This window comes from Salmo salar, chromosome ssa22 (assembly GCF_905237065.1).
Source record: "Salmo salar chromosome ssa22, Ssal_v3.1, whole genome shotgun sequence".
NCBI classification, from domain to species: domain Eukaryota; kingdom Metazoa; phylum Chordata; class Actinopteri; order Salmoniformes; family Salmonidae; genus Salmo; species Salmo salar.
This window is the reverse complement of record NC_059463.1, coordinates 46,303,340-46,328,899: the sequence shown is the minus strand read 5'-3', so window position 1 is coordinate 46,328,899 and position 25,560 is coordinate 46,303,340. Positions and strand designations below refer to the sequence as shown.

The 25,560-nt window shown below is 44.0% G+C and overlaps 2 protein-coding genes across 4 annotated transcripts in view; both read left to right on the top strand.

Moving 5' to 3' along the window:
• LOC106583601 (disks large-associated protein 4) overlaps positions 1-9,290 on the top strand; it is a 203,558-nt gene extending 194,268 nt beyond the window's left edge. For both annotated transcript variants that reach the window (XM_045705451.1, XM_045705450.1), the window contains 2 exons: positions 810-974; positions 6,831-9,290. In XM_045705451.1, the coding sequence (XP_045561407.1) occupies positions 810-974; positions 6,831-7,070 (405 nt within the window). In that variant the 3' untranslated portion in view covers positions 7,071-9,290. The remainder of the gene's footprint in view (positions 1-809; positions 975-6,830) is intronic.
• Positions 9,291-16,577: 7,287 nt separating this feature from the next.
• On the top strand, positions 16,578-24,126 carry LOC106583600 (homeobox protein AKR). 2 transcript variants are annotated; one of them, XM_014167964.2, is made up of 3 exons: positions 16,578-16,889; positions 18,915-19,165; positions 20,339-24,126. In XM_014167964.2, the coding sequence occupies exons 1-3, from the start codon at positions 16,871-16,873 to the stop codon at positions 21,422-21,424; spliced, it is 1,356 nt and encodes a 451-aa protein (XP_014023439.1). In that variant the 5' UTR covers positions 16,578-16,870; the 3' UTR covers positions 21,425-24,126. The 2 variants fall into 2 exon arrangements, with proteins under 2 accessions (XP_014023439.1, XP_014023440.1); XM_014167965.2 differs by lacking the exon at positions 16,578-16,889 and adding an exon at positions 17,141-17,615.
• The last annotated feature ends 1,434 nt before the right edge of the window (positions 24,127-25,560 follow it).

The following is a 25,560-nucleotide window of genomic DNA, read 5'->3' as shown; positions in this document are numbered from 1 at the left end:
AGTTGAGTCAAAAGGCTCTGGATAAGGGCTCAAACCCCAGTCTAGTTGCAGCTGCAAAGATGCTGTGTGGGCAAAAAACACAAGCAGACCAAACCATAACAAAGAGCATTAGTAACAGAATGAGTGAGTCAGGTGGGGGAAAAAACGATGGGTTACGGTATGTAGCCCCGGTTCTCTGAAGGAAATTAGGGCGTTATCTCACTATGGGGAATGCTAGAGAGGACGTGTCCAATAATGAGATGTCACACCGAGTCGACTGAAAGAGAACAAGTCGAAGTGTGACTGTCAACCCATCCATCTGCTCTGACTGACTTATTTTACATACTTTAAAAGGAGATAAGGCAAAACAGAGTGCCTCCCAATTCCATACGGTTTATGTGAAGTGGTCAGTCACTTCAAGTGTTCACCTTTAAAAAAAAATTCTTCATAGGGAAATCTAAGAATAGTCCCAATAAAGCAGTATAAGTTTTTTTACAGGCATACATTAAACGATAATATAGTAGCATCAGCATCCACACCTTCCAACAGAATACATACACAGTATCTACCCAGAAAAAGTCAGAAGGAATTCAACTATTCAGTTTGAGTTCTCCTGTCATTGTGTTGTAGGACAGCTCCCTCTAGTGTCAAAGTGGACAAAGCAACACTGAATTAATTTCACTCTCCTCTTTTCAATCTCATCTTCATGCCTCTCTCCTTTTCTCCCTTTCTGCCCTTCTTACATCCTCTCTCTTCACTATTTCTTTATTTTCTTCCACTTTCCCACACCTCTCTTTCTCCCCCATTTTCTCCTTTCTCCCTCCCTTTAGAATGTGAACGCCAACCTGCGGCCCACAGCCCAGGACCTGGCAGGCTTCTGGGACCTGCTGCAGCTCTCCATCGAGGACATCAGCCTCAAGTTTGATGAGCTCTACCACCTGAAGTCCAGCGACTGGCAGCCCCCTGCTGTGGCCCACTCGCCCCCCGAGCGGAAGGTACTTCCCACCCCTGCTGCCCAGTGCACAGGCTGGGGTAGGAAAGCCGCCGAAACCGGCCTCTCTCCTCCCTCCCCTCTCACTTCCCCCCTCCCTATGTGAAGTGAACACTAAAAGGGGCTTTCCAGCCCAATGTGAAGGGGCTTGAGAGAAGGCACCTCCCTTTACACATGCATGGGGCTCAATCTCAAAGAGGACAGTTTATGACTGTTTCTGCGGTTTACGCCCCTCCTTTGAGAATGCATGTCGGGGTACAAGACATGCTCTGCTCTGATGTCTTAAGTATGGTAATGGCAGAGCTGCATCACGTCATGGAATGTGGCCTGGCTTTCCGCTCTCTCTTGTGTGTGTACCAGAAGTCCTTACAAGGATAGTAAAACAAGGAAAATTCGGACAAGAGGGGACATTTGGCTGGTCTCCACAAGGAAAAAGGCTATTTTAGGGTTAAGGTTAGGGTTATGTTAAGGCATGTGTCAAACTCATTCGACGGAGGGCTGAGTGTCTTCGGACTTTCGCTCCTCCCTTGTACTTAATTGATGAATTAAGGTATCTAATTAGTAAAGAACTCTCATCACCTGGTTGTGTAGGTCTTAATTTAAAGGAAAAAACAAAAACTCGCAGAAACATTTACATTTAAGTCATTTCGCAGACGCTCTTATCCAGAGCGATTTACAGTAGTGAATGCATACATTTCATACTTTTTATTTTTTTTATTTTTACATACTAGGCCAGCCATGGAATGAATTTGACACCCCTGTTTAAGGGTTAGGTTTAGGGGTTAGGAAAAATATGATTTTGAATGGGAATCAATTGTTTTGTCCCCATAAGGATAGTAAAGTGAGTGTGTGAGGGAGAGCTCTTTGTGACTATGTGTATACGTGAATATATAGTTAATTTTGGTGTGTGTGTGTGTGTGTCTCTGTCTCTCTGTGTGCGACACTGCATGTGGGGTTGGTAGGGGGTGATTAGTTGGTATGATGCATGTGGGGTTGGTAGGGGGTGATTAGTTGGTATGATGCATGTGGGGGTGATGGGGGTGATTAGTTGGTATGATGCATGTGGGGGTGGTAGGGGGTGATTAGTTGGTATGATGCATGTGGGGGTGATAGGCGGTGATTAGTTGGTATGATGCATGTGGGGGTGATAGGGGGTGATTAGTTGGTATGATGCATGTGGGGGTGATAGGGGTGATTAGTTGGTATGATGCATGTGGGGGTGGTAGGGGTGATTAGTTGGTATGATGCATGTGGGGGTGGTAGGGGGTGATTAGTTGGTATGATGCATGTGGGGGTGGTAGGGGGTGATTAGTTGGTATGATGCATGTGGGGGTAGTAGGGGGTGATTAGTTGGTATGATGCATGTGGGGGTGGTAGGGGGTGATTAGTTTATGATGCATGTGGGGGTGGTAGGGGGTGATTAGTTGGTATGATGCATGTGGGGGTGATAGGGGGTGATTAGTTGGTATGATGCATGTGGGGGTGGTAGGGGGTGATTAGTTGGTATGATGCATGTGGGGGTGGTAGGGGGTGATTAGTTGGTATGATGCGTGTGGGGGGTGGTGGGGGGGTGATTAGTTGGTATGATATGTGTGGGGGTGGTAGGGGGTGATTAGTTGGTATGATGCATGTGGGGGTGGTAGGGGGTGATTAGTTGGTATGATGCATGTGGGGGTGGTAGGGGGTGATTAGTTGGTATGATGCATGTGGGGGTGGTAGGGGGTGATTAGTTGGTATGATGCATGTGGGGGTGGTAGGGGGTGATTAGTTGGTATGATGCATGTGGGGGTGATAGGGGGTGATTAGTTGGTATGATGCATGTGGGGGTGATAGGGGGTGATTAGTTGGTATGATGCATGTGGGGGTGATAGGGGGTGATTAGTTGGTATGATGCATGTGGGGGTGGTAGGGGTGATTAGTTGGTATGATGCATGTGGGGGTGGTAGGGGGTGATTAGTTGGTATGATGCATGTGGGGGTGGTAGGGGGTGATTAGTTGGTATGATGCATGTGGGGGTAGTAGGGGGTGATTAGTTGGTATGATGCATGTGGGGGTGGTAGGGGGTGATTAGTTTATGATGCATGTGGGGGTGGTAGGGGGTGATTAGTTGGTATGATGCATGTGGGGGTGATAGGGGGTGATTAGTTGGTATGATGCATGTGGGGGTGGTAGGGGGTGATTAGTTGGTATGATGCGTGTGGGGGTGGTGGGGGGTGATTAGTTGGTATGATATGTGTGGGGGTGGTAGGGGGTGATTAGTTGGTATGATGCATGTGGGGGTGGTAGGGGGTGATTAGTTGGTATGATGCATGTGGGGGTGGTAGGGGGTGATTAGTTGGTATGATGCATGTGGGGGTGGTAGGGGGTGATTAGTTGGTATGATGCGTGTGGGGGTGGTGGAGGGGTGATTAGTTGGTATGATGTGCGTGGGGGTGGTAGGGGGGTGATTAGTTGGTATGATGTAGGGGGGTGATTAGTTGGTATGATGTGGGGGTGATTAGTTGGTATGATGTAGGGGGGGTGATTAGTTGGTATGATGTGGGGGGGTGATTAGTTGGTATGATGTGGGGGGGTGATTAGTTGGTATGATGTGGGGGGGTGATTAGGTGGTATGATGCATGTGGCGGTTGTGATTAGTTGGTATGATGCGTGTGGAGGTGGTGGGGGGTGTTATTAGGTGGTATGATGCGTGTGGAGGTGGTGGGGGGGTGATTAGCTGGAATGATGCGTTTGGAGGTGGTGGGGTTGTGATTAGTTGGTATGATGCGTGTGGAGGTGGTGGGGGGTGTTATTAGGTGGTATGATGCGTGTGGAAGTGGTGGGGGGGTGATTAGGTGGTGTGATGTGGGTGGAAGTGGTGGGGAGGTGATTAGGTGGTGTGATGTGGGTGGAGGTGGTGGGGGGGTGATTAGGTGGTATGATGTGGGTGGAGGTGGTGGGGGGTGTTTAGCTGGTATGATGCAGGTGGGGGGGTGATTAGGTGGTGTGATGTGGGTGGAAGTGGTGGGGGGGTGATTAGGTGGTATGATGCGGGTGGAGGTGGTAGGGTGATTAGCTGATATGATGCGGGTGGTGGGGTGATTAGGTGGTATGATGCGGGTGGAGGTGGTAGGGTGATTAGCTGGTATGATGCGGGTGGGGGGGTGATTAGGTGGTGTGATGCGGGTGGAGGTGGTGGGGTGATTAGGTGGTATGATGCATGTGGAGGTGGTAGGGGAGTGATTAGGTGGTATGATGCGTGTAGGGGTGGTAGGGGGGTAATGAGTTTGTAGATTGAGTGAAGTGGTACACTACCATTCAAACGTTTGGGGTCACTTAGAAATGTCCTTGTTTTTGAAAGAAAAACACTTTTTTTTTTGTTCCATTTAAAATAACATCAAATTGATCAGAAATACAGTGTAGACATTGTTAATGTTGTAAATGACTATTGTTGCTGGAAACGTCAGATTTTTTTATGGAATATCCACATAGGCGTACAGAGGCCCATTATCAACAACCATCACTCCTGTGTTCCAATGGCACGTTGTTAGCTAATCTAAGTTTATAATTTTAAAAGGCTAATTGATCATTAGAAAACCCTTTTGCAATTATGTTAGCACAGCTGAAAACTGTTGTCCTGATTAAAGAAGCAATAAAACTGGCCTTCTTTAAACTAGTTGAGTATCTGGAGCATCAGCATTCGTGGGTTCGATTACAGGCTCAAAATTGCCAGAAACAAATAACTTTATTCTGAAACTCGTCAGTCTCTGAAGATCTCGTACAATGCTGTGTACTACTCCCTTCACAAAACAGTGAAAACTGTCTCTAACCAGAATAGAAAGAGGAGTGGGAGGCCCCGGTGCACAACTGAGCAAGAGGACAAGAACATTAGAGTGTCTATTTTGAGAAACAGATGCCTCACAAGTCGTCAACTGGCAGCTTCATTAAATAGTACCCACAAAACACCAGTCTCAATGTCAACAGTGAAGAGGCGAATCCGGGATAATGGCCTTCTAGGCAGAGTTCCTCGTGTCCAGTGTGTGTTCTTTTGCCCATCTTACACTTTTCTTTTTTTGGCCAGTCTGAGATATGGCTTTTTCTTTGCAACTCTTCCTAGAAGGCCAGCATCCCGGATTCGCCTCTTCACTGTTGACGTTGAGACTGGTGTGTCGCAGTACTATTTAATGAAGCTGCCAGTTGAGGACTTGTAAGGCATCTGTTTCTCAAAATAGACACTCTAATGTTCTTGTCCTCTTGCTCAGTTGTGCACCGGGGCCTCCCACTCCTCTTTCTATTCTGGTTAGAGACAGTTTGCACTGTTGCAAAGAAAAAGCCATATCTCAGACTGGCCAAAAAAAAAGAAAAGTGTAAGATGGGCAAAAGAAAACACACTGGACAGAGGAACTCTGCCTAGAAGGCCATTATCCCGGATTCGCCTCTTCACTGTTGACATTGAGACTGGTGTTTTGTGGGTACTATTTAATGAAGCTGCCAGTTGAGGACTTGTGAGGCATCTGTTTCTCAAACTAGACACTCTAATATACTTGTCCTCTTGCTCAGTTGTGCACCGGGGCCTCCCACTCCTCTTTCTATTCTGGTTAGAGACAGTTTGCACTGTTTTGTGAAGAGAGTAGTACACAGCATTGTACGAGATCTTTAGTTTCTTGGCAATTTCTGGCATGGAATAGCCTTCATTTCTCCCAACAAGAATAGACTGACGAGTTTCAGAAGAAAGTTATTTGTTTCTGGCCATTTTGAGCCTGTAATCGAATTCACGAATGCTGATGCTCCAGATACTAGTCTGAAGGCCAGTTTTATTGCTTCTTTAAGCAGGACAACAGTTTTCAGCTGTGCTAACATAATTGCAAAAGGGTTTTCTAATGATCAATTAGACTTTTAAAATAATAAACTTGGATTAGCTAACACAACGTGCCATTGGAACACAGGAGTGATGGTTGCTGATAATGGGCCTCTGTACGCCTATGTAGATATTCCATTTAAAAAATCAGCCGTTTCCAGCTACAATAGTCATTTACAACATTAACAATGTCTACACTGTATTTCTGATCAATTTGATGTTATTTTAATGGACAAACAAATGTGCTTATCTTTCAAAAACAAGGACATTTCTAAGTGACCCCAAACTTTTGAGTAGTAGTGGATGTTTTGGTGGATGTGTGCTTCAACTACTTTGACTTCATGCCGCTATTTCACTATGACTGCAGTCAATTAAGTGTGGTTCATCCAATGTCCTCATTATAAAATGAATTCTTTAAGTACCAAAGCAACCCCTAGCCCATACCCACTAGGCACTAGGTATATTTCAGAAGAGGTTATTGTTGTTTTGGGCTTCTGGGATCCAATATTAATTCAGTGTCTAGTCCAAGGAAGAGTTGCCATCAATGTCCTATATTTGGCTACACTGTCCATATTATGTCTATCTTGTCCGTAATTCTAGACTTCCTTGTACATATTTTGTAGAAACCATAATCAAACGTCACTGTCAAAGATTCATGTCTACCAAATGAAACTCACTATGCTCTTTTTTTATGACCTCTGTATTACCTTTCGTTGCTTCGTTGCTTTCGGAAGAAAACCTTGCATCTCCAAAACTGAAGCTTTTCAGGAAACAAAAAAAAGCAATATTTTACCATGTATGAACATACAAGCACAAAACTTCAGAAGTTGTTTCGAATACTTTTTCTTGGTCCTAAAGTCATAAAATCTTCAAAGTGGGGAGTTACTCCTTTCAATTCATCAACAAAAAAAGGTTTTCTTTCAACAGCAACAACGCCTTGCATCCTCACTCTCCCCCCCCCAATTGTCTCTTCTGTTTCCTTGTGGTTGACGGTTGACTTCGTCCATTGCGGCCCACCACTAGGAGGACCAGAAAGAGCCCCCTCCTCCAGTGCCAAAGAAGCCCGTTAAGGGGAGGCCGGTGCTGGGACGTGAGAAGAGCGTTGACTCCGCCTCTTCCACCTCTTCAGCGGAGAAGCACCGGACAGAGGCCCGCAAGCGCCTGCTGGCCGCCAAGAGGGCCGCCTCGGTTCGGCAGAACTCAGCCACAGAGAGTGCCGACAGTATCGAGATCTACGTCCCCGAGGCCCAAACACGTCTCTGAGAGGGAGATAGGAGGAACTGCCTCTGAGATGGAGGGTTGGGGTCTCCTCGCCAAACACACACAGGGTAGGCTGGTCCTGGTGGCAGCAAATCTAGATTAAGTGAGAAAGAGAGGAAACAAGAAAATAAAAACTATTGGGCTGTAGACTATGGGGAACTCGTCTCCTCTCACGAGACTGCCATGGAAAAACCTCAACCACAAACTTTGTTACGATTGTTAGTACTCTTGATTATTACGAAAATTATAAAAATGGTTATTGATGATATTATTATCTCCTAAAGAAACTATATCAAGACTGTTTTAGGTGTACCTGTATCTTGGCTATAACAGATCTAATAAGCGGACAGAGTAAGCATTTGTGCTTTTCGCCGCCCCTGACTCCCTCCCCCCATGCCTTGGCCAACCCGTAGTTTGCACAACGCCACCATGTGGTTTAATGTACACACTTACTCAGAGGAGCACACACACACACATGCTTCAGACCCTCCACTATCTATGTCTTCCTGGTATTTTTTTGTTTTATTTGTTTTGTAAGAGCCCCTTGCCTGCATTCAAAGCAGTTCTAGATTCTAAGAGGTTTTGGAGAGCAGGGAACCGAGAACTAAGGGTGAAAATAGGGGATTGGGGTATTTAATGACAAGTATCACCACTTGTATAAGTGAGATCTATTGAAAGCACAATTGATGTTTACTTAGTTCATTTTTTGTTTTTTTAAAAAGGCATATGATTTATTTTTTAATATAACATTTTAGGCACTTAACTGACTCAAAACACACTCACAAGTCAATATTTTCTGGAATGTAATTTCAATATCCTACTATTCCATTGAGATGAAATTGTTTTCTGCCATTTTGGTTTTAGGATGTATTCATCAGCCAATGTCCACAGTCCCATGACAATGGCCTCGCTTTGTACTTTCATTTCTTTGTATTGCCTTGTGAATTTATTTGTAGGTCATATTCATTAGGCAGTTAATCAGTTTCACCTTTTGCTACGGTATGCCCTAATGAATAATATCATGGTGTGGGTATATCAGAGCAATTGAACATAATTCAGGTTAGAGTGAAGGACCAGGACCACCTTTTGAGAACAATCCCACTGTGCAAAATGTGTTTAAGTCTGCATTGTTTCCTCAATGTTTCAAGATACTTTACCAGCGTAATGATGTTGCATCATTGTGGCTATTTCATTGAACATTTAAAAAGCCAGTAGGTTTTTAAAGTAGGTACTTCCAGCAACTCAAGCTGGGTTGCAGCAATATCACAGGAATTGAAAGGTTAGAGGGGTTTCTTTCCCCCAACTTCTGCCCCAGCGTCTCTCTCTGCAATTAACCTTTTGTTTTTTGTCGTCACTGTATTTCAATGAGTAAATTAGTTGGCGCAGGTGCGTTTCCCACATGGGACCATCACTCAATATACATGGAAAAACATGTGGTCCATTCCACTATGAAATTCCAGTCACTCCAACCATGATTTGAATTGCCCTCCTATAGAGAATTTAAATGTAATTAAGCCCAATTTGGACTTGTAGTTAAGCATTAATTAACTTTGACTAATGGCTGCACACTGCACTCGCCAATGGGAATTTGTTATTGATACATTACACTGAATATTCAGTACTACTATAGTTATTTTCTACTGTATGGTGCGGCAGGTAGCCGAGCGGTTAAGAGCATTTGGCCAGTAACCGAATGGTCGCTGGTTTGAATCCCCAAGCCGACTTGGTAAAAAAATTCTGTCTGTGCCCTTTAGCAAGGCACTTGAGCCTAATTACTCCTGTAAGTCGCTCTAGATAAGTGTCTGCTAAATGACTAAAATCATGTAAGTGTAATATATTTTTCCACATCATGGATCTTGACCAGACACCCTCTTGAAAAGAGATGGCTAGAGAAAGGAAAGGAGACAAGGGAAGGGACTAGGAGAGGAAACCCTATCTGACTATTGAGATGCTTCAGTGACACTGTGTGAAACTAGGAAGTTGTTATTTTATCCTCCTACTGGTCATATTTTGCACTACATCTCAATTGTCCATGACACTTTTGGAGGGAACAATTTCATCCTGGAATGAAGAGAAGAAACTGTTTTTTTTTTTATTTGTTCAACGAAGCGCCCTGTCATATTGCTGTCTACCATTGTTGTTTTTGTTAAATATCATCCCCAAATGCCTACACTTTTTAATTGAGACAAATCATTAAATCTCTATTACATTACATAAATGTCATTTCTTTGCCATCCTTTGTTTTTGAAAATGCTGTTGTTGGTACAAAAAAAGAAAAACATTATCATTGTGCCTCTATGGGAAGTAAGTAAGCTGATTCACTCTTTTAATAGGCCTGTGAAAGTGGTATGGGGGCCTCCCGAGTGGCGCAGCGGTCTAAGGCACTGCATCGTAGGCATCACTACAGACTTGGGTTCGATACCAGGCTGTGTCACAACCGGCTGTGACTGGGAGACCCATGATGCGGCGCACAATTGGCCCAGTGTCGTCCAGGTTAGGGGAGGGTTTGGCTGGCCTGGAATTCCTTGTCCCATCGCGCTCTAGCGGCTCCTTGTGGCGGGCCGGGCGCCTGCAAGCTGACCCCAGTCACCAGCTGGACGGTGTTTCCTCCTACAAATTGGTGCAGCTGGCTTCTGAGTTAAGCGAGCAGTGTGTCAAGAAGCAGTGTGGCTTGGCAGGGTCGTGTTTCGGAGGATGCATTGGCTCTCAACCTTAGCCTCTCCAGAGTCCGTAGGGGAGTTGCAGCGATGGGACAAGACTGTAACTACCAATTGGCTATCACAAAATTGAGGAGGAAAAAATAAATTAAAAAGAAAGTGGAATGGAAAATGGTTCCAGGCAAGTGATAAAAAAATGTAATCTAACAAAACCTATTAAAATTGTCAAATATCAAATGATCATAACATATTCTCTGTTTGTGGTTGAGAGATCAAGAAAGTTTGAGTCTCACTGTAGGTATTTGATTGTCCAAAGTTGTGTAGGGTGATGTTGCTCCTAGATGCTGATCTTGGGTAAGTTTTGCATTTCCCCCACATGGTTAAAGTTAAGACTGGAGGGGGGAAGCTGATGCTAGATCTGTACCTAGCAGAAACTTTAGCCTGGAGTGCCACAGTCAGGTTAAAAAGATCTCACTTGCCAGACTCACAGAGTGAACTGTATACTAACAGTGAACAGCATTTTTTAACAGTTGGTCATCACAAACATGCTTTCCACCATATATTTCCAACCAATAGTAGTTTTTATATCAAATTATGACTTCAAATGACTAACCATTGTATTTGCATAAACATGTCTGCTAAATGGCATATACACTGAGTATACTAAACATTAGGACCACCTTCCTACTATTGAGATGCAACCCCTCATCCCCTTTTGCCCTCAGAACAGTCTCAAGTTGTCAGGGCATGGACTCTACAAGGTGTCAAAAGGGTTCCACAGGGATACTGGCCCATGTTGACTCCAATGCTTCCCACAGTTGTGTCAAGTTGGCTGGATGTCCTTTAAGTGGTGGACCGTTCTTGATACACACAGGAAACTGTTGAGTGTGAAAAACCCAGCAGCGTTGCAGTTGTTGACACAAACCGGTGAGCTTGGCACATACTACCATACCCCGTTCAAAGGCACTAAAATATTTTGTCTTGCCCATTCACCTTCTGAAAGGCACACATACACAATCCATATCTCAATTGTCTCCAGGCTTAAAAATCCTTATTTAACCTGTCTCCTCCCCGTCTACACTGATTTGAAGTGACATCGATAAGGGATCATAGACTATCCAGGTGAAGCTATGTCATGGAAAGAGAAGGTGTTCCTAATTATTTTGTATACTCAATGTATTTCTGTGTTACTTTCTTAGTCGTGTGAGAAAACACATGCAGTTTTCATGGCTAGGGCATACACATGGCTAGGGCATACACATGGCTAGGGCATACACATGGCTAGGGCATACAGTAGTGGCTAGGGCATACACATGGCTAGGGCATACAGTAGTGGCTAGGGCATACACATGGCTAGGGCATACAGTAGTGGCTAGGGTGGCTAGGGCATACACATGGCTAGGGCATACAGTAGTGGCTAGGGCATACACATGGCTAGGGCATACAGTAGTGGCTAGGGCATACAGTAGTGGCTAGGGCATACACATTGCTAGGGCATACAGTAGTGGCTAGGGCATACACATGGCTAGGGCATACAGTTGTGGCTAGGGTGGCTAGGGCATACATATGGCTAGGCCATACAGTAGTGGCTAGGGCATACACATGGCTAGGGCATACAGTAGTGGCTAGGGTGGCTAGGGCATACACATGGCTAGGGCATACAGTAGTGGCTAGGGCATACACATGGCTAGGGCATACAGTAGTGGCTAGGGCATACACGTGGCTAGGGCATACAGTAGTGGCTAGGGCATACACATGGCTAGGGCATACAGTACTGGCTAGGGCATACACATGGCTAGGGCATACAGTAGTGGCTAGGGCATACAGTAGTGGCTAGGGTGGCTAGGGCATACACATGGCTAGGGCATACAGTAGTGGCTAGGGCATACACATGGCTAGGGCATACAGTAGTGGCTAGGGCATACAGTAGTGGCTAGGGCATACACATTGCTAGGGCATACAGTAGTGGCTAGGGCATACAGTAGTGGCTAGGGCATACACATGGCTAGGGCATACAGTAGTGGCTAGGGTGGCTAGGGCATACATATGGCTAGGGCATACAGTAGTGGCTAGGGCATACACATGGCTAGGGCATACAGTAGTGGCTAGGGTGGCTAGGGCATACACATGGCTAGGGCATACAGTAGTGGCTAGGGCATACACATGGCTAGGGCATACACGTGGCTAGGGCATACAGAGTGATAGGAAGGGAACTCTCCACCTACGTTTGTACTGTGTAGGTCAAACTCAACTTTATTAAACGGGTTGTTTGCTCCTCGTCAGGCCTTAGAACAGCCCTTAGTTGAGTTATTTACGTGATAGTCCCTGGGTTCTCATGCCTTATTGCTTCACCAATTTATTCCGGTTCATCTGAGCATAATTCGTTTTCTTTACATTTCTTCTCCTTGTCCCCCATATTTGTTGTGCTACATCAAATGGCCAGCAAATGAACACTACCTTTCCCTGCTAATCAATTAATGGTTCTTATGTTACAATGGCTCCGTCATTTGGAAGATGGTGCTTGCAACACCAGGGTCTCTGCATGGGCCACATACTATGTCTTCACTTGAATAAAAAGGACATTCACTTTTACTCAACCATATGTTGCTTGTTACCTAGTTGCTCCATGTCTCTTTTAAATTTGTTGTTGTATTTTTCCCCCCACCTCCACAGTGAGCTTGAGGCTTTGCATTGGAAAGGCCTGGCTGTATTGGCCATCATCCACTCCCTCCTGGGAAGAGATCTCTCTTGATTGCAGGCTATTGTTTGCTGTTGTGTGTTTGCCTAAGCTGCTAATGGCCCCTTTACTCTGCTTAGTAAAAGGTGGGGTGTCAATGGCTCTGGTCCCTCTCTGGTTGAGGCATCTGAATGCTCCTCCATTTGAGCATGGCTCCAATCGTTAGCGCCTCCAGGCTTTGTGTGACAGTGGTCTGTCGTTGGTATGATCCTTTACCAAGGTGGGGTTTGTGTGACTGCGTCTGTTAAGTTGTGTTCTTGATTTGCTGTTGTGACCAACGAAGTTAGTATTGGCTATTTGTTTTTCCATTGCTAGTTCTGGAACCGCCCTAACTATTTTCTGATGTTCTTGTAGTCCAACGACATGTACAAGGATTTGGACACAATCTGTTATAACATATAACATGCTCTTTTTTAACAATATATAGGATTCCCGCTAGATTGCAAAGAGATGATTTACATCGAATGGAGTTAAAAGAAAATAATGTAATTTCCATACAGGATTTACCCCAGTGTTTTACCCAAAAGGCTCAGACCTTTCTGTTTCCATCTACGTTGGCCAGCACCCGTGTCTCACTGAGTCATGGCTCCAGCGGACCTGCTCTCACTTGGGGCCAAAGCCAGGCCACTGGTACTTTTCAGCCTTCATTTACATAACAATGACTAAGTGTGAACTTTAACACCTTCTCACAAAGCAACTGTTTTGATTATGCAGAGGTTGTTGATTCTGCTCTTCACAAGTCCTCAATGTCAGCCCTAGCTATGGAAACAATTTCCCTAGTATATCATAAGGGTGTATACACTAGTGTAACACTGATGTTACAGTCGAAAAGCAGACTGTATCCATATTGATAGCATTGGATGTCCCCATCACTAACCTGGGGCATTCAGGGATTCTGAGTGGCGCAGCGGTCTAAGGCACTGAATCGCAGTGCTAGAGGCGTCACTACAGACCTGGGTTTGAACCCGGGCTGTATCACTACCGGCTGTGATCAGGAGTCCCATAGGGCGGCGCACAATTGGCCCAGTGTTGTCCAGGTTAGGGGAGGGTTTGGCCGGGGTAGGCCATCATTGTAAATAAGAATTTGTTCTTAACTGACTTGCCTAGTTAAATAAACAAAATATATAAAAAGTTGGTGGTCCCCTTTTGGCACTCAAAAAACCCTCTCACACATTGATAAAGGGCAGTTGGAAATACTGTTCCCAAGTGGTCTCCCATTGAAGCTCTAACCAGGCCCAATCCTGCTTAGCTTCAGACGAAAGAGATTGGTCGACCCTACCAGCTGTATTTTGATTTGAGTCTGTGCCTGACTGGAATTTAAATAATTCAATATGCATATGGGGAGAGTGAGAGAGAGACGTATGTCAAGGACAGAAAGCTATTACAGGGTAACAGAGAGACAGTCCGCTGCTGCTCTAATCTGCAAAGACATGAATACGTAAATGACAGAAACTATCTGTCACTGAGAGACTATGGGAAGGAAAGGGGCTCGTCTCATACATTTAACAAGGCCCTGGTCCAATACACAAACCAGAGGACCACACCTAGGCCTATTTCATCAAGGTCCTGACTCTCTGTGAAAGATCATATCCTATGGCACACTGTTGAAGTGTTTTAAACCATAGTGACATGCATACAGTACCCCTTCATTTTGTTGTTGTATGCTATTGTTTTGGAGATATATGCCTAGCCTAAGAGCATTGAATTGGTTTATTTATTCACATACTGTCGCATTTGCTTAAAATTACAAGGCTATTTATTCACTTTCCTAGTTTCCAGGTGAATTGGCTGTGGAATTTATAAAGAGCAGTTGGAAGTACTCTAAAACCAACAACAACAATTTCATCATGGTCTCTTTGGTGTGGATTACACGATGTGTGTACTGTATATTGACTTAATGTGTTCTATGAAACTGCATTTGGCCATGTTGTTTCTATGCGTTAAGTATTCACTTGATATTCCTATGTGTTTTAGGCCTACCAAACAATACATTTGTAGCAAACCTGACAAGGAAGAGATGTTTTAGACTGTCTTATAATTCACAGCTCTTGTATAATTCACAGCTCTTATATTTTCAAGACTTACAAAATGTGTAATGTGTGGCCATGGTCTGGGTTCTCTTTATTTAGTGTTGCTGTTCGCCTTTCACACCCTAACTCCCTATACTTCAGCAGGGTTTTTTTCTCTGTTTATTTTTAGGAGTTTTCACTGCGCCTGTTTTGACCCAACTCACCTCTGCTGTTAGTAAGTGTGAAATATTAGGGGAGGAAACAATATTTTTGGATGTGTTCACTATGGAATTCTAACTGCAGAAAAATTTCCTGTACATTTTTTGACAATTTCGAACTTCTAGAGGACATGACTGTTGTGGTGGACACTTGCCATACTCGCTTGGACAATACAGCAAACTAATAGCAAACTAATTTCTGTGAGACTGAAGTCCCTTTGAACTGATTTACAGTACATTACTCTCAACGCTAGGCTTTAACAAGACTTTTGAGGGGTTGTTGGGTCACAGCATTCCGGAAAGTGTAGCCCAAGGTAAGGGTACCTGTCAACCCACTCCCCTGGTTCAAAGGCCTACAAAGCAAAAAGAAGCCCCCCCTGAATTGTCTGTGCACTTTGGTTTGTACCCTTGGCCTACAAGGGTTGGGAGTGTGGAAGAACCAACACTCTTAGCAGAAGAGATATGTAGCAACAACAAAAAATTGACTATAACAAACAATAATGAAATATTTTATGAAACAAGCATATATTTTATTGACTAGGATTTGTTCAATTGATCATGCTTTACAAGTTAGGCTGTGTATGTCAGGGTTTCAGTTTAGTATAAAGGGTTGAGATAAAATGTGAATGAGTGGTTGTTTTGTTCATAAAATTAGATTTACTATGATTCTTGTATTTATATCTACTCTGGTAACATTAAAGCATATTGTGGAATAGTAAATGAAGTAAAATTGGTATATGTTAAGATGAACAGTTTATGATAAAGCAATTCCATAGCCTGGTCCCAGATCTGCTCGTGCTGTGTCTTGGCTTGCCAACTACTATGGTCATTGTCATGCAGCACAAACAGATCTGAGACCAGCTAGTAATTCCCCATGTGCTAATCAATTTATTTTATTTTAATGTAACCTTTATTTAACTAGGCAAGTCAAATCACCTTCTGTTGTAAATAAGAATGCAATCTGAATGCAGAGAACCACTCCATCTTTTACAATGCTGTAGATTTATTTATACAATTACAATGAGCTCATTTGTTCAAATATGTACTGTAAAATACTATGAAGAGAGAATATCATTCAATAAAATGCACACAATACTTTCTCAAAACGTTCACAGTGGTTATTTTGTTAATCCTCTATCGGGTTGATGGTGTCAGAGATGATTGTATTATAGTGAGTAATGTGATTATTATAATCTACACAAGGCTATAGTCTATAATCTAATCTAGTCAATCTAGAGATTGTAGTCTGTCTAGTGCGTCATTTGGTTGGTCTTCCACACCAGTGACTGTTTACAGTCTTGTCACATTGTATTATCACATAATGCAAATTCCTACCTACGTGCGAGACAAAAACTAAAATAATAATGCCTGGCATGTAGATATTTTGCAGGGCAACAACAAGCTTTCAGAGGCAGCCCCACGTACAGCACCTTGAGTATTTTGCTGCATATGAAAGAGGATGGGAGCAAGGTGAGAAAGCCTCGACTTTCTCCTGCAGTTGTTGGGAAGATTCTGCTGTTCTATTGACCAGATTTTTTACTGTTTATTACTGCATCCATTAGTGGCCGTGGCGCACTGTTGCTGTTAAGATTTTTGATCCCGTTTATGTAACAAGAAAATATGATCGTTTCAATTAAATAATAAACGCATATTCCGAGTACATGAGGAAATCCCCTTGGTTTACTGGCCACTATAATATGTTGGCAAAAAAGAGGTCGTGTGTGTTAATTTCAATAATGTCGGAAACAAAACAACATTATTCAATAAAATCTTGTACTGGATTTTGAATGAAATGCTTCGCCTGTCAGTCAGTCAGCAATGATGACACGGCATGTCTGCTGGAAAGAAAGAGCCGTGATTGGATCGCGCAGATACAGGAGGCGGGATCATTCCATCTTCTACTGTCAGATTGGTATAGAGTTGGCTTTGCTTCTGCAGGTAAAAGGAACTGAGCGACACAAATTATGAAACATTTGTTCTAGCTAGAATTCGAAACGCGATAGAACAACAGCACGCTTATGTCGCAAGAAAAACAGATTTGAAGCCTTGAAAAGCGAAGTAAAAACGTGCAACACCTTTAGCGCTTGGAAACAAAATCTCGCTTTGTCAACATTTAACCGGGGCACGCATTTTACAAGGAACTTCGACAGCTGCGTGTTTTCGAGCAAGCCATCAACAAAGAATGAAACCCCTAAAACGAGGTAAGCAGAAATTAGCCATGTTATTTTTATTTCCAGGTATTAATTGTTGCCCTGACCGCGTCTGACGGTTTGCCTGGTGTGCCCGCCTGTTGGTGTTAAATGGAATGCAGTTTTTTGTTGCGAGCAAATGCAGCGTGTGTTTGTTTGAATTTGGAGGGACAGCTAACCAGCTAGTTATCTTTGGAAGCAAGCATGGTGTCCATCTGGCGGAGCGACAGAACAGTCCTACATGCGCTATGGCGTGCGTTCAAAGGGTTCTTTGTACGTTTGCTACGTGACGATGGGAAGATGGCTAGCAAACTTAGTCAATGTTTTCTTTGCTCATTTTTCGATCTCTAACAAGGATTGTTATTTTCGCTATTTTTTTGCATTTGGAAACTGATAGCTTTCAGCTAGATATTTGTATTTTATTTGAACAATGTTAGTTAACTGCACGAGACGAGATTGAATGGAACAAAACAGAATGCCAATCACTGACGCGAACTTCATTGTTTGCTTTGTAGCCTACTAGCCTTAAAAGCTAGCTAGTTAACTAGCTAAGTTACGTTGGCTGCAATGCCTTTTTCGCCTTGAGGATTTTAGTAAATTTAGCAACTCGATTTCTGCTCACGCCTTTTGAAGTTTTAACGCATTGAGTATTTAGAAAATATCATATTAGCGCTAAGATAAAGAACGGCCTTTGCTTTGTAGACAGTTGAGGTCTGATAGAGGAACAGCGTGTGACATGTAAGTTAACTGACTCAAGCTAACCTCATCAAGCTAGTTAGCTCAAATTATCCACCTTTTATGACTCACCTGGAGTGCATTCATTAGCTACTAGCTAAGATACAGGTCATTACCAGCTGTGTAACGGGATCGCTAGTAACTTTAGCTGCTACTTTCAAGCTGTTCAATGGACAAAATATTGACAGCACAACTCAAACCACTGACATGCCAGTGTTTTAGACAGTATAAAAATAACTCTTTTACCAATTTAACTCGTTGGCATATTTAGTTTGCTATAATCAATTATCAGTTTTGCCCTTTCGTGCACGTAAAACGTTTTAACAGATTATAGCCGCTAACGTACTGTAAACAATTGGAAGCACATTCAATTTGGGCATACAAACAAGTGAGAGGTGTCTACAGGACTCTGAATTCCTGGCAAGAGGTGAAAATGGTCCCTTGCACGGTCTATAGATCGCCCGCCGCTGGAGATGGTGATATGCACACAATCTCCTTTGTAAGGACAGGCTGCCCCCGGGCGTCAGATTTCAACCAGAGAAAGACATTTACTGCATTCTATACCCTGGTAGAAAGCATGCTCCATTTTGAGTCCCCCCCCGTGCAACATATAGTGATTTGGGGAATGAAGATATTGAATATATTGTTCTGAATGTGTATTAGTGCAATTAATGGCACTTCACTTTAATAGTAAGTTATCATTGATGAATGCTTTCAGTTGTGCTTACCTGACTGCTACACCCATACTAGGTCTCTAACTCTAGGCGGCATTATGTCTTCTCCATACAGTTCGCAACCGTTCACTTCGACCCACGACAGCCCCATGTGAACTACAATCCAGACACGGTTAACGTTTACAAATGTAATTCATCGCTTGCGATAAGGCGTTTGAAACCTATTGCCCTTATTGTACATCAGTGAAAGTAGGCACTTACTGTATCAGTTTTGGACAGATGCATACAGCTATGGGTCCCTCCATCAGACAACACTACACTTCAGAGTTAAGCTTACACACAGGTGTACAGAGCATACTAGATGGCTAATTGGCACAGGTCACCTCTTGTCGTCCATCTGTTTTCTGTAAACAAGCGTCTCAATTTAACCCTCCACCAAACCTATTTCTTTATAGGTTGGTGAATGTACAATACCAAACAGGCCTACACAATAAATAGAGACGTAACATGGCAATCTCTGATTTGGAGGGAACACAATACATTCCATAACAAATTAGTGATGTCCAACCCTGTGAAGTGTCCACTATACAAACACTGCCAAACTGACCCCCCCCCTCCCTGTCCTCAGCTCTGGAAGAGGAGCAGATACAGGAGCTGTCGTCAGCCATGTCTGACAGCGACCCCTTTGAGGATGACGGCTTTCCCCTTGACCTGTCAGGAGGCGGCGCGGGCTCGGGCAAGCGGCGTCGCCGCGGCAACCTGCCCAAGGAGGCGGTGATTGTGCTGCGGACCTGGCTGTACGAGCACCGCTATAATGCCTACCCTTCAGAGCAGGAGAAACTCAGCCTGTCAGATCAGACCAGCCTCTCTGTGCTACAGGTGAGTGGACCGGCCTAACATTGTCAAAGCAAAATGAATGAAGGAAAACCTGCACATGGTAAAATGTCCAAGTGCCTGTAAGGTTATACTATGCGGTTACTATTAATCATTGTGGCCTTCATAGTTCATGTTAAGTTTTGATTATGCTGTGGGGTAGATCTCTCACTGACCCTAACAAGGCTGGATAGATTTAAACTCACACCATTTGAACTGTTATAACTTGTTATACATTTTAGGTTCGGTTTCAGCATGCTCCCCTGACAAGTGTAGTGTTGAAATAAATGATTTACAATGTCCTCCAGTTGAATGGTTCCAGATATGCTGATTAGCTCCTGATGCAGTGTAAACAGTTGTTCACAGCAGACACTTGGGGCTAGATGAAGCCACGACGACCACAGCAAACGCCACAGCACCTATAGGCCTACTTCAGGCCGTTGCTAAGTATTCTATAAACAGCGATCCATCCCATGATATTTACTTCGTACTTATCATCGTACTTCAGCCCTTTGGTGTTTCACAACAGTGTAGCAAATGTCCAATGACTGATGTACTACTGTACAGATGAATTTGACACCGTTACAGCAGCCCTTGTAGGCCAACCATGTGATGTTTCTTCTTCCCTCCAATACACACACACTCTCACACCCCAGGAGTTGGTGACATGAGCAGACAGAGCAAGAGGCTAGAGCAAAGTGGAGCAGACAGCCTTTTTAACTCTTTATCATATGAGTCAGTTGAGCTAATTATTAGGGTCTTCTAGTTGACTTGTAGCCGGCAGACAGCCGGGCTGCAGTGTTGTGCCCCTGGCTGGCTGTGCATTTCTCTGTGGCTAATTTTTCACCCGAGACTTCTTTAATGCCAACAGTCTGAGGTCCCTCATCTCACTGTGTGTGGGGGAGATGTTTCCCACTAGAGGGCGGTAAACCAGGCCTGAAGGCGAGGGAGACTGAGAATATGTCGGTGGAAGTCTATTCCCTAACAACTGGCCTCGGCCCAGTTTTAACACTTTATACGCGTCAGCTGAGCTAATTATTAGGGTCTTCTAGATGACTTGGTACACTAAACCAAAAAAATACTTTCTAAGTGACTTGTTGGGCCCTTGAGATGTACCCAGTTTGTTTTCCCAGTCATGCAGGCATTGTTGTTAAAGGAACGTCTTCCACTTTTTTCCAGATATGCAACTGGTTCATCAATGCCCGTCGCCGCCTCCTCCCTGACCTGCTCCGCAAGGACGGCAAAGACCCCACCCATTTCACCATCTCCAGGCGGGCAGGAAAAGGTGAGGGTCGCTCATCCACTGGTGGTGGAGGTAGCTCCCCTGAAAGCCCCACCTCCTCGGTCCCCTCACCAGCCCTGCCCCCACTCCGGCCCTCGGTCATCCGGCCAGCCCCCACACTGGACCTCAGCCTCCTGGGCAACACAGCCACGGCCATTCTGACGGGAGCCGGCTACCCAGGCCAAGAGGGCTGCTGCGTCCAGGCCCTGATGCAGCTGGACATGCACGTTCTCCTGAGGGAGGCCGAGGAGAAGGGCTCTACGGTTATCAGCGCCAGTCCCACTGGTGGGCTATTCAACACGCCACCCCCCACCCCTCCAGAGCTGTGCCCCGGCCAGGACTTCAGTGACTTGAGGCTGCTGGTGGACGCAGCTCTCCAGAGGGCCGCTGAGCATGAGAGTCAGACGAAGGCCACTACAGAGGCCACGGACTGCAGCAGTGCTATGGGTCCGACCCTTCCACCAGAGCCGAGCCAAGCTACACTGAACTCGCCCAGAGAGCAGAGTCCCACGGAAAAGGTTGTGGTGTACCCAGTTTCAGTTCCAAGCCCCGTCACGGTCTCTTCAGCAACTAAACTCACCCCAGCCTTTGCCTTCATTCCTGCTCCAAGCCTGCCTCCTCACCCAGCCCAAATTCCAGTCCTAGTGCCAGTTTCAACCCCTGTCCCAACCAAACCCCCTGTGCCGGCCCAAAGCCCTGTTCAAACCTTCACCCATGCACTAACTTTATCCCCTGTCCCAATATCACCCCCAACTTTAGCCCTAGTCCAAGCACCTCCGCCAGCCCTCACCCCATTCCTAGGCCTTCCTTCCTCCATCCCCAGCAGCAGCAGTGTCCAGAGGGCCCAGTCGGTGGCCAGTGTGTGGAGCATGGTCCACAGCGACGCTCCAGTCCGACAGCCTGGTCCCGTGGCACAGACTCCCATAGCCACAGTGTGGGGGTCACAGCACACCCTGCATGCTGTCAGCGAGACAGTCAACTAGAGCCACGGCCACACCCTGGTCTGTATGTGGGGGCGCACCAAGCTGTGTATATAAATATATCTGAGAACATATTCCTTTCATCAACCCACTGATCCTGTATGTCTGTGCTCCGCAGTTTGAATATGACAGAACTGTCATATACATCAGACACTGGGATGGAAAGACAAGTGTTTTAAAGACTGTGCTTTTTTAAAGCATTTTTTTTATCAGGACTTAAAAAAATATATTTTATCCAATAGAGGCTGTTGCTGGGCAGAAGCTGTCAACTTGTCAACATTCCAGAGTATAGGTTAAATGTGACGTCAACATAAGAACGACAACACAAAGTTCTATTATGTAGTTTTGAACTCTACTATCTCAACCATTTCCAAACGAGGGCAAGGAGGACATTTCCTTCCTCTGTTACACATTTTTTTTACGTGTTGAAGCCAGCACCAGCAGATCTAGCCTGATCAGTAGCAGTACCGGACTTGGTTGAATGTATAAAGCGGAACTCGATGACTTTAAACCCTGGCTGCCTAGCCTGTCAATCATTCCCACCAAGGCTAAACAAGGGCAGACTTGGGGCTGAGACAACCGTGTTTGTTTGTTTCAAGCGCTAGTGTCATGCTCCTCCAGTACAGTTTATGCACTTTAGATTTTAATTTTTTTAGTCCGGCCTTCACAATCTCGAGCATTCCGACGCCCCCTTCCCCCTCTCCTCACAATGCTGGAAGACAGGCGGAAGGGAAATTGATTGTACTGCAGTGTGCCTGACTGCACAGCTCCAATGTCCTTCTCTCTCCTTGCCTTAAAGCTACTATAAACATGTGACCACCAGGGATTCTACAATTAAGACACCCAAAATCATCAGTCGCAAAGAATATGAACACTACCATTTTTTTTTATTTTTTTAATATTCATTTAAACCCATTTCCAAAATAGTATCTCAGCAGGTAAGCAGTATTTGTGTCTATATATGAAAAAAGAGGAATGTTTTTTTTTGTTTTGCTCTCTTATCTTTATGTATTCTGTATGATTTCCTGGGATGTGTTTTTAATGTGGATGTAAAGGAGGTAGCATCCCTGTGTGTGTGACCGTAAGGTCATGTAACAGAACTCAATTTTTGTGGTCGACGCTAAAGGCTTAGTCAGGTGACGCCGTCAGGCAAGTGCCCTAGTATGCCATAAGTTGATGGATGAAGACTGTTACAAACATTTTCAAGCTTTTGGGTCATCATGTTTGGAGAGGGTTTGACCCAAGTAGCGAATCATTGGAGCCTTAAGATTTGGTCCTTGTATTTCAAACCAAAATGTCTTAATTGAAATACTCATAGTTGTTCCCTTGGATGACAAAGGCTGGTCAGTGTTGTATTGAAGTCATTGATCAATGTTGAGGTTATTGAGAAGCAAACTGTCTGGAAAATGTGACTCTCCTTTCCTCTCTGTATTTTCCCTCTGTTAGTGGACTATATCCTCTCCTCAGTGTTACTCATTCTATACGGTTGTAGTTTCCATGAAACGGTCTTAGTTCATATACCACATTTTTATGGCCAAATCTTAACTTTAGACGCAGCACAAACATTAGAGACCCTACGTGAACACACTGTGCTGCTGCAAAGTCTTATATTCAGGTCAGTTCAAACAGGTCCAACTTAGTCTTTTCTCTGTTCTTTTCAACTGTTAAGCTTTGAAAAGACCATGGTGTTACAATTCCAGCAAATGTTTTATCTTCCAGCTAGAAAGAAGCATAAGAAGAGCGGATATGGAATTTTGTTATTATTAGCCTGGGTTTGTGACACGCACTGATCCCATTCTCTCCGTCATGTCTCCCAGATATGTAGGCTACCCCTCAATTTCTTTCATACGGCTGGATGTCGGCATTGTTTCCTGATTTGTCATTGGGAAAGGTAGATCGTACAGGTACTCCACTAACGGAGATGTGCTGAAGAGTTCTAAGGCTCGCACACACCGCACCCAATGTGGATCTAGCATTCTGCCTGTCATTCAGCGTGCTGTCTTTTAGAGACCTGCTGTATATTGACTGCCAACATTTGAATGCGTTTCTACGTGTAAAATCGGTGCGCACCCGGTTGGCAAATTATGCTCACAGGTGCTCAGTATTCTCGGCCAGCAAACACTATTGGTGCGTCTGAGCCTTTACCTCCTTCTTAAACAGTTTGGGGGAAAGAAGGGTTCCTGGTCATAGTGATTTGTAAGAAATAATGGTGTGAATAGATATACAGTACAACTAAGCGTGTGTGGTTTATTCATTACTACACTTATACAATACTACATGCCACTGACTACATGTTACTTTTTGCGATACTGGAAACAGCTGGATACTGGACATTATTTAGAAAGATATATATATATATATCAGGTTTTGGATGCAGAATGAAACTTGGGTCGTAGATGCCAATGTGAAAATGCATGTAAATTCATCAGTCAGGTGTTTTTCTTTTGGCATGAATCGTAGCTGAAATGACAATGTGTAGCTTCTCAATATGACCAATTGCATCCTAAAGATGTTTTTCCATTTCACTGTATGAATCATGGCTGATGTATTGAAAGTATAACTGGCTATCGTGCCTTAAACCTGGGATTGAGGGAACATACCCCTTCTACATAGAAACTTTTGAATAGTCTGTGCAATATATGCCTTAAACTTTAAATGTGTTTTGTACAAGCATTTCAGAGAATAAATGTTTTTTTTTTTTTTCATATGCTGATCCATGTGCTGTTTGTTTCTATGTATAACTGAACTGCAATATCACATTACAATGTCCTTTTGTCAATTTTGTCTCAAAGCACAAAGATTAATGACATAGAATTTACATAAGCAAGATATTGTGCCATGGATGCCCTCCTCCCCCAGTTTTATCTAAGTTGAGTCCAAAGGTCTACTGAACCTTTTTGATGGTCACCTTCCTGCCATCCAGGACCTCTATACCAGGCGGCGTCAGAGGAACGCCCTAAGTTAGACTGTTCTCTGCTACCGCATGGCAAGCTGTACCGGAGCACCATGTCTGAGACCAAAAGGCTCCTTAACCTGTCTGGGAACCTGGGACGCTTGACCCTAGTCAACAGCCAGTGGAATCGCGTCGCGCGAAATACAAATTTTATAGATACACCTCTCCTGAATCGAACCACGTTGTCCGATTTCAAAAAGGCTTTACAGCAAAAGCAAAACATTAGATTATGTCAGGAGAGTACCCAGCGCAAAATAATCACACTGCCATTTTCAAAGCAACTAGCATGCATCACAAATACCCAAAACACAGCTAAATGCAGCACTAACCTTTGTCAATCTTCATCAGATGACACTCCTAGGACATCATGTTACACAATACATGCATTTTTTGTTCGATAAAGTTCATATTTATATATAAAAACAGCATTTTACATCGGCGCGTGTATTTTCCCTCAAATGCTTCTGGTGAATCAGCTCTACAATTTACAAAATTACTATTTGAAAACATTGTTAAAATGTAATATTGTCATTCAAAGAATTATAGATTAACATCTCGTGAATGCAACCACATTGCCAAATTTTAAAAATAACTTTACTGGGAAATCACACTTTGCAATAAACGAGGTGGTATGCTCAGAATAATAGGCTAGGCGATACAGATTAGCGCCATCTTGGAACCATCTAAAATCAAATATACTATTGTAAATATTCCCTTACCTTTGATTATCTTCATCAGAAGGCACTTCCAGGAATCCCAGGTCCACAACAAATGTAGTTTTGTTTGAAAACGTAAATGTATGTCCCAATAGCTCCTTGTTAGCGCGTTCTGAAGGCTACTCATAATGTACTGTAGCGCGCGGGACTTGTCGTCACGAAAGAGCAAAAAAATATATATTTACGTTCGTTCAAACATGTCAAACGTTGTATAACAAATCTTTAGGGCCTTTTTCAACCAGAGCTTCAATAATATTCAAGGCGGACGATTGCATTGTCTTACTAAACGTTTCGGAATGAGAGAGTACCCATGGGCACCTGCGTCATAGTAGTAATGGCCCTCCCCCTGTGACCAACTTTCCAAGCCTCTCTTTCGGTCAGTTTCTACCATAGAAGACTCAAACCACTTTGTAAAGACTGTTGACATCTAGTGGAAGCCTTAGGAAGTCCAAAATGAATCCTAACTCACG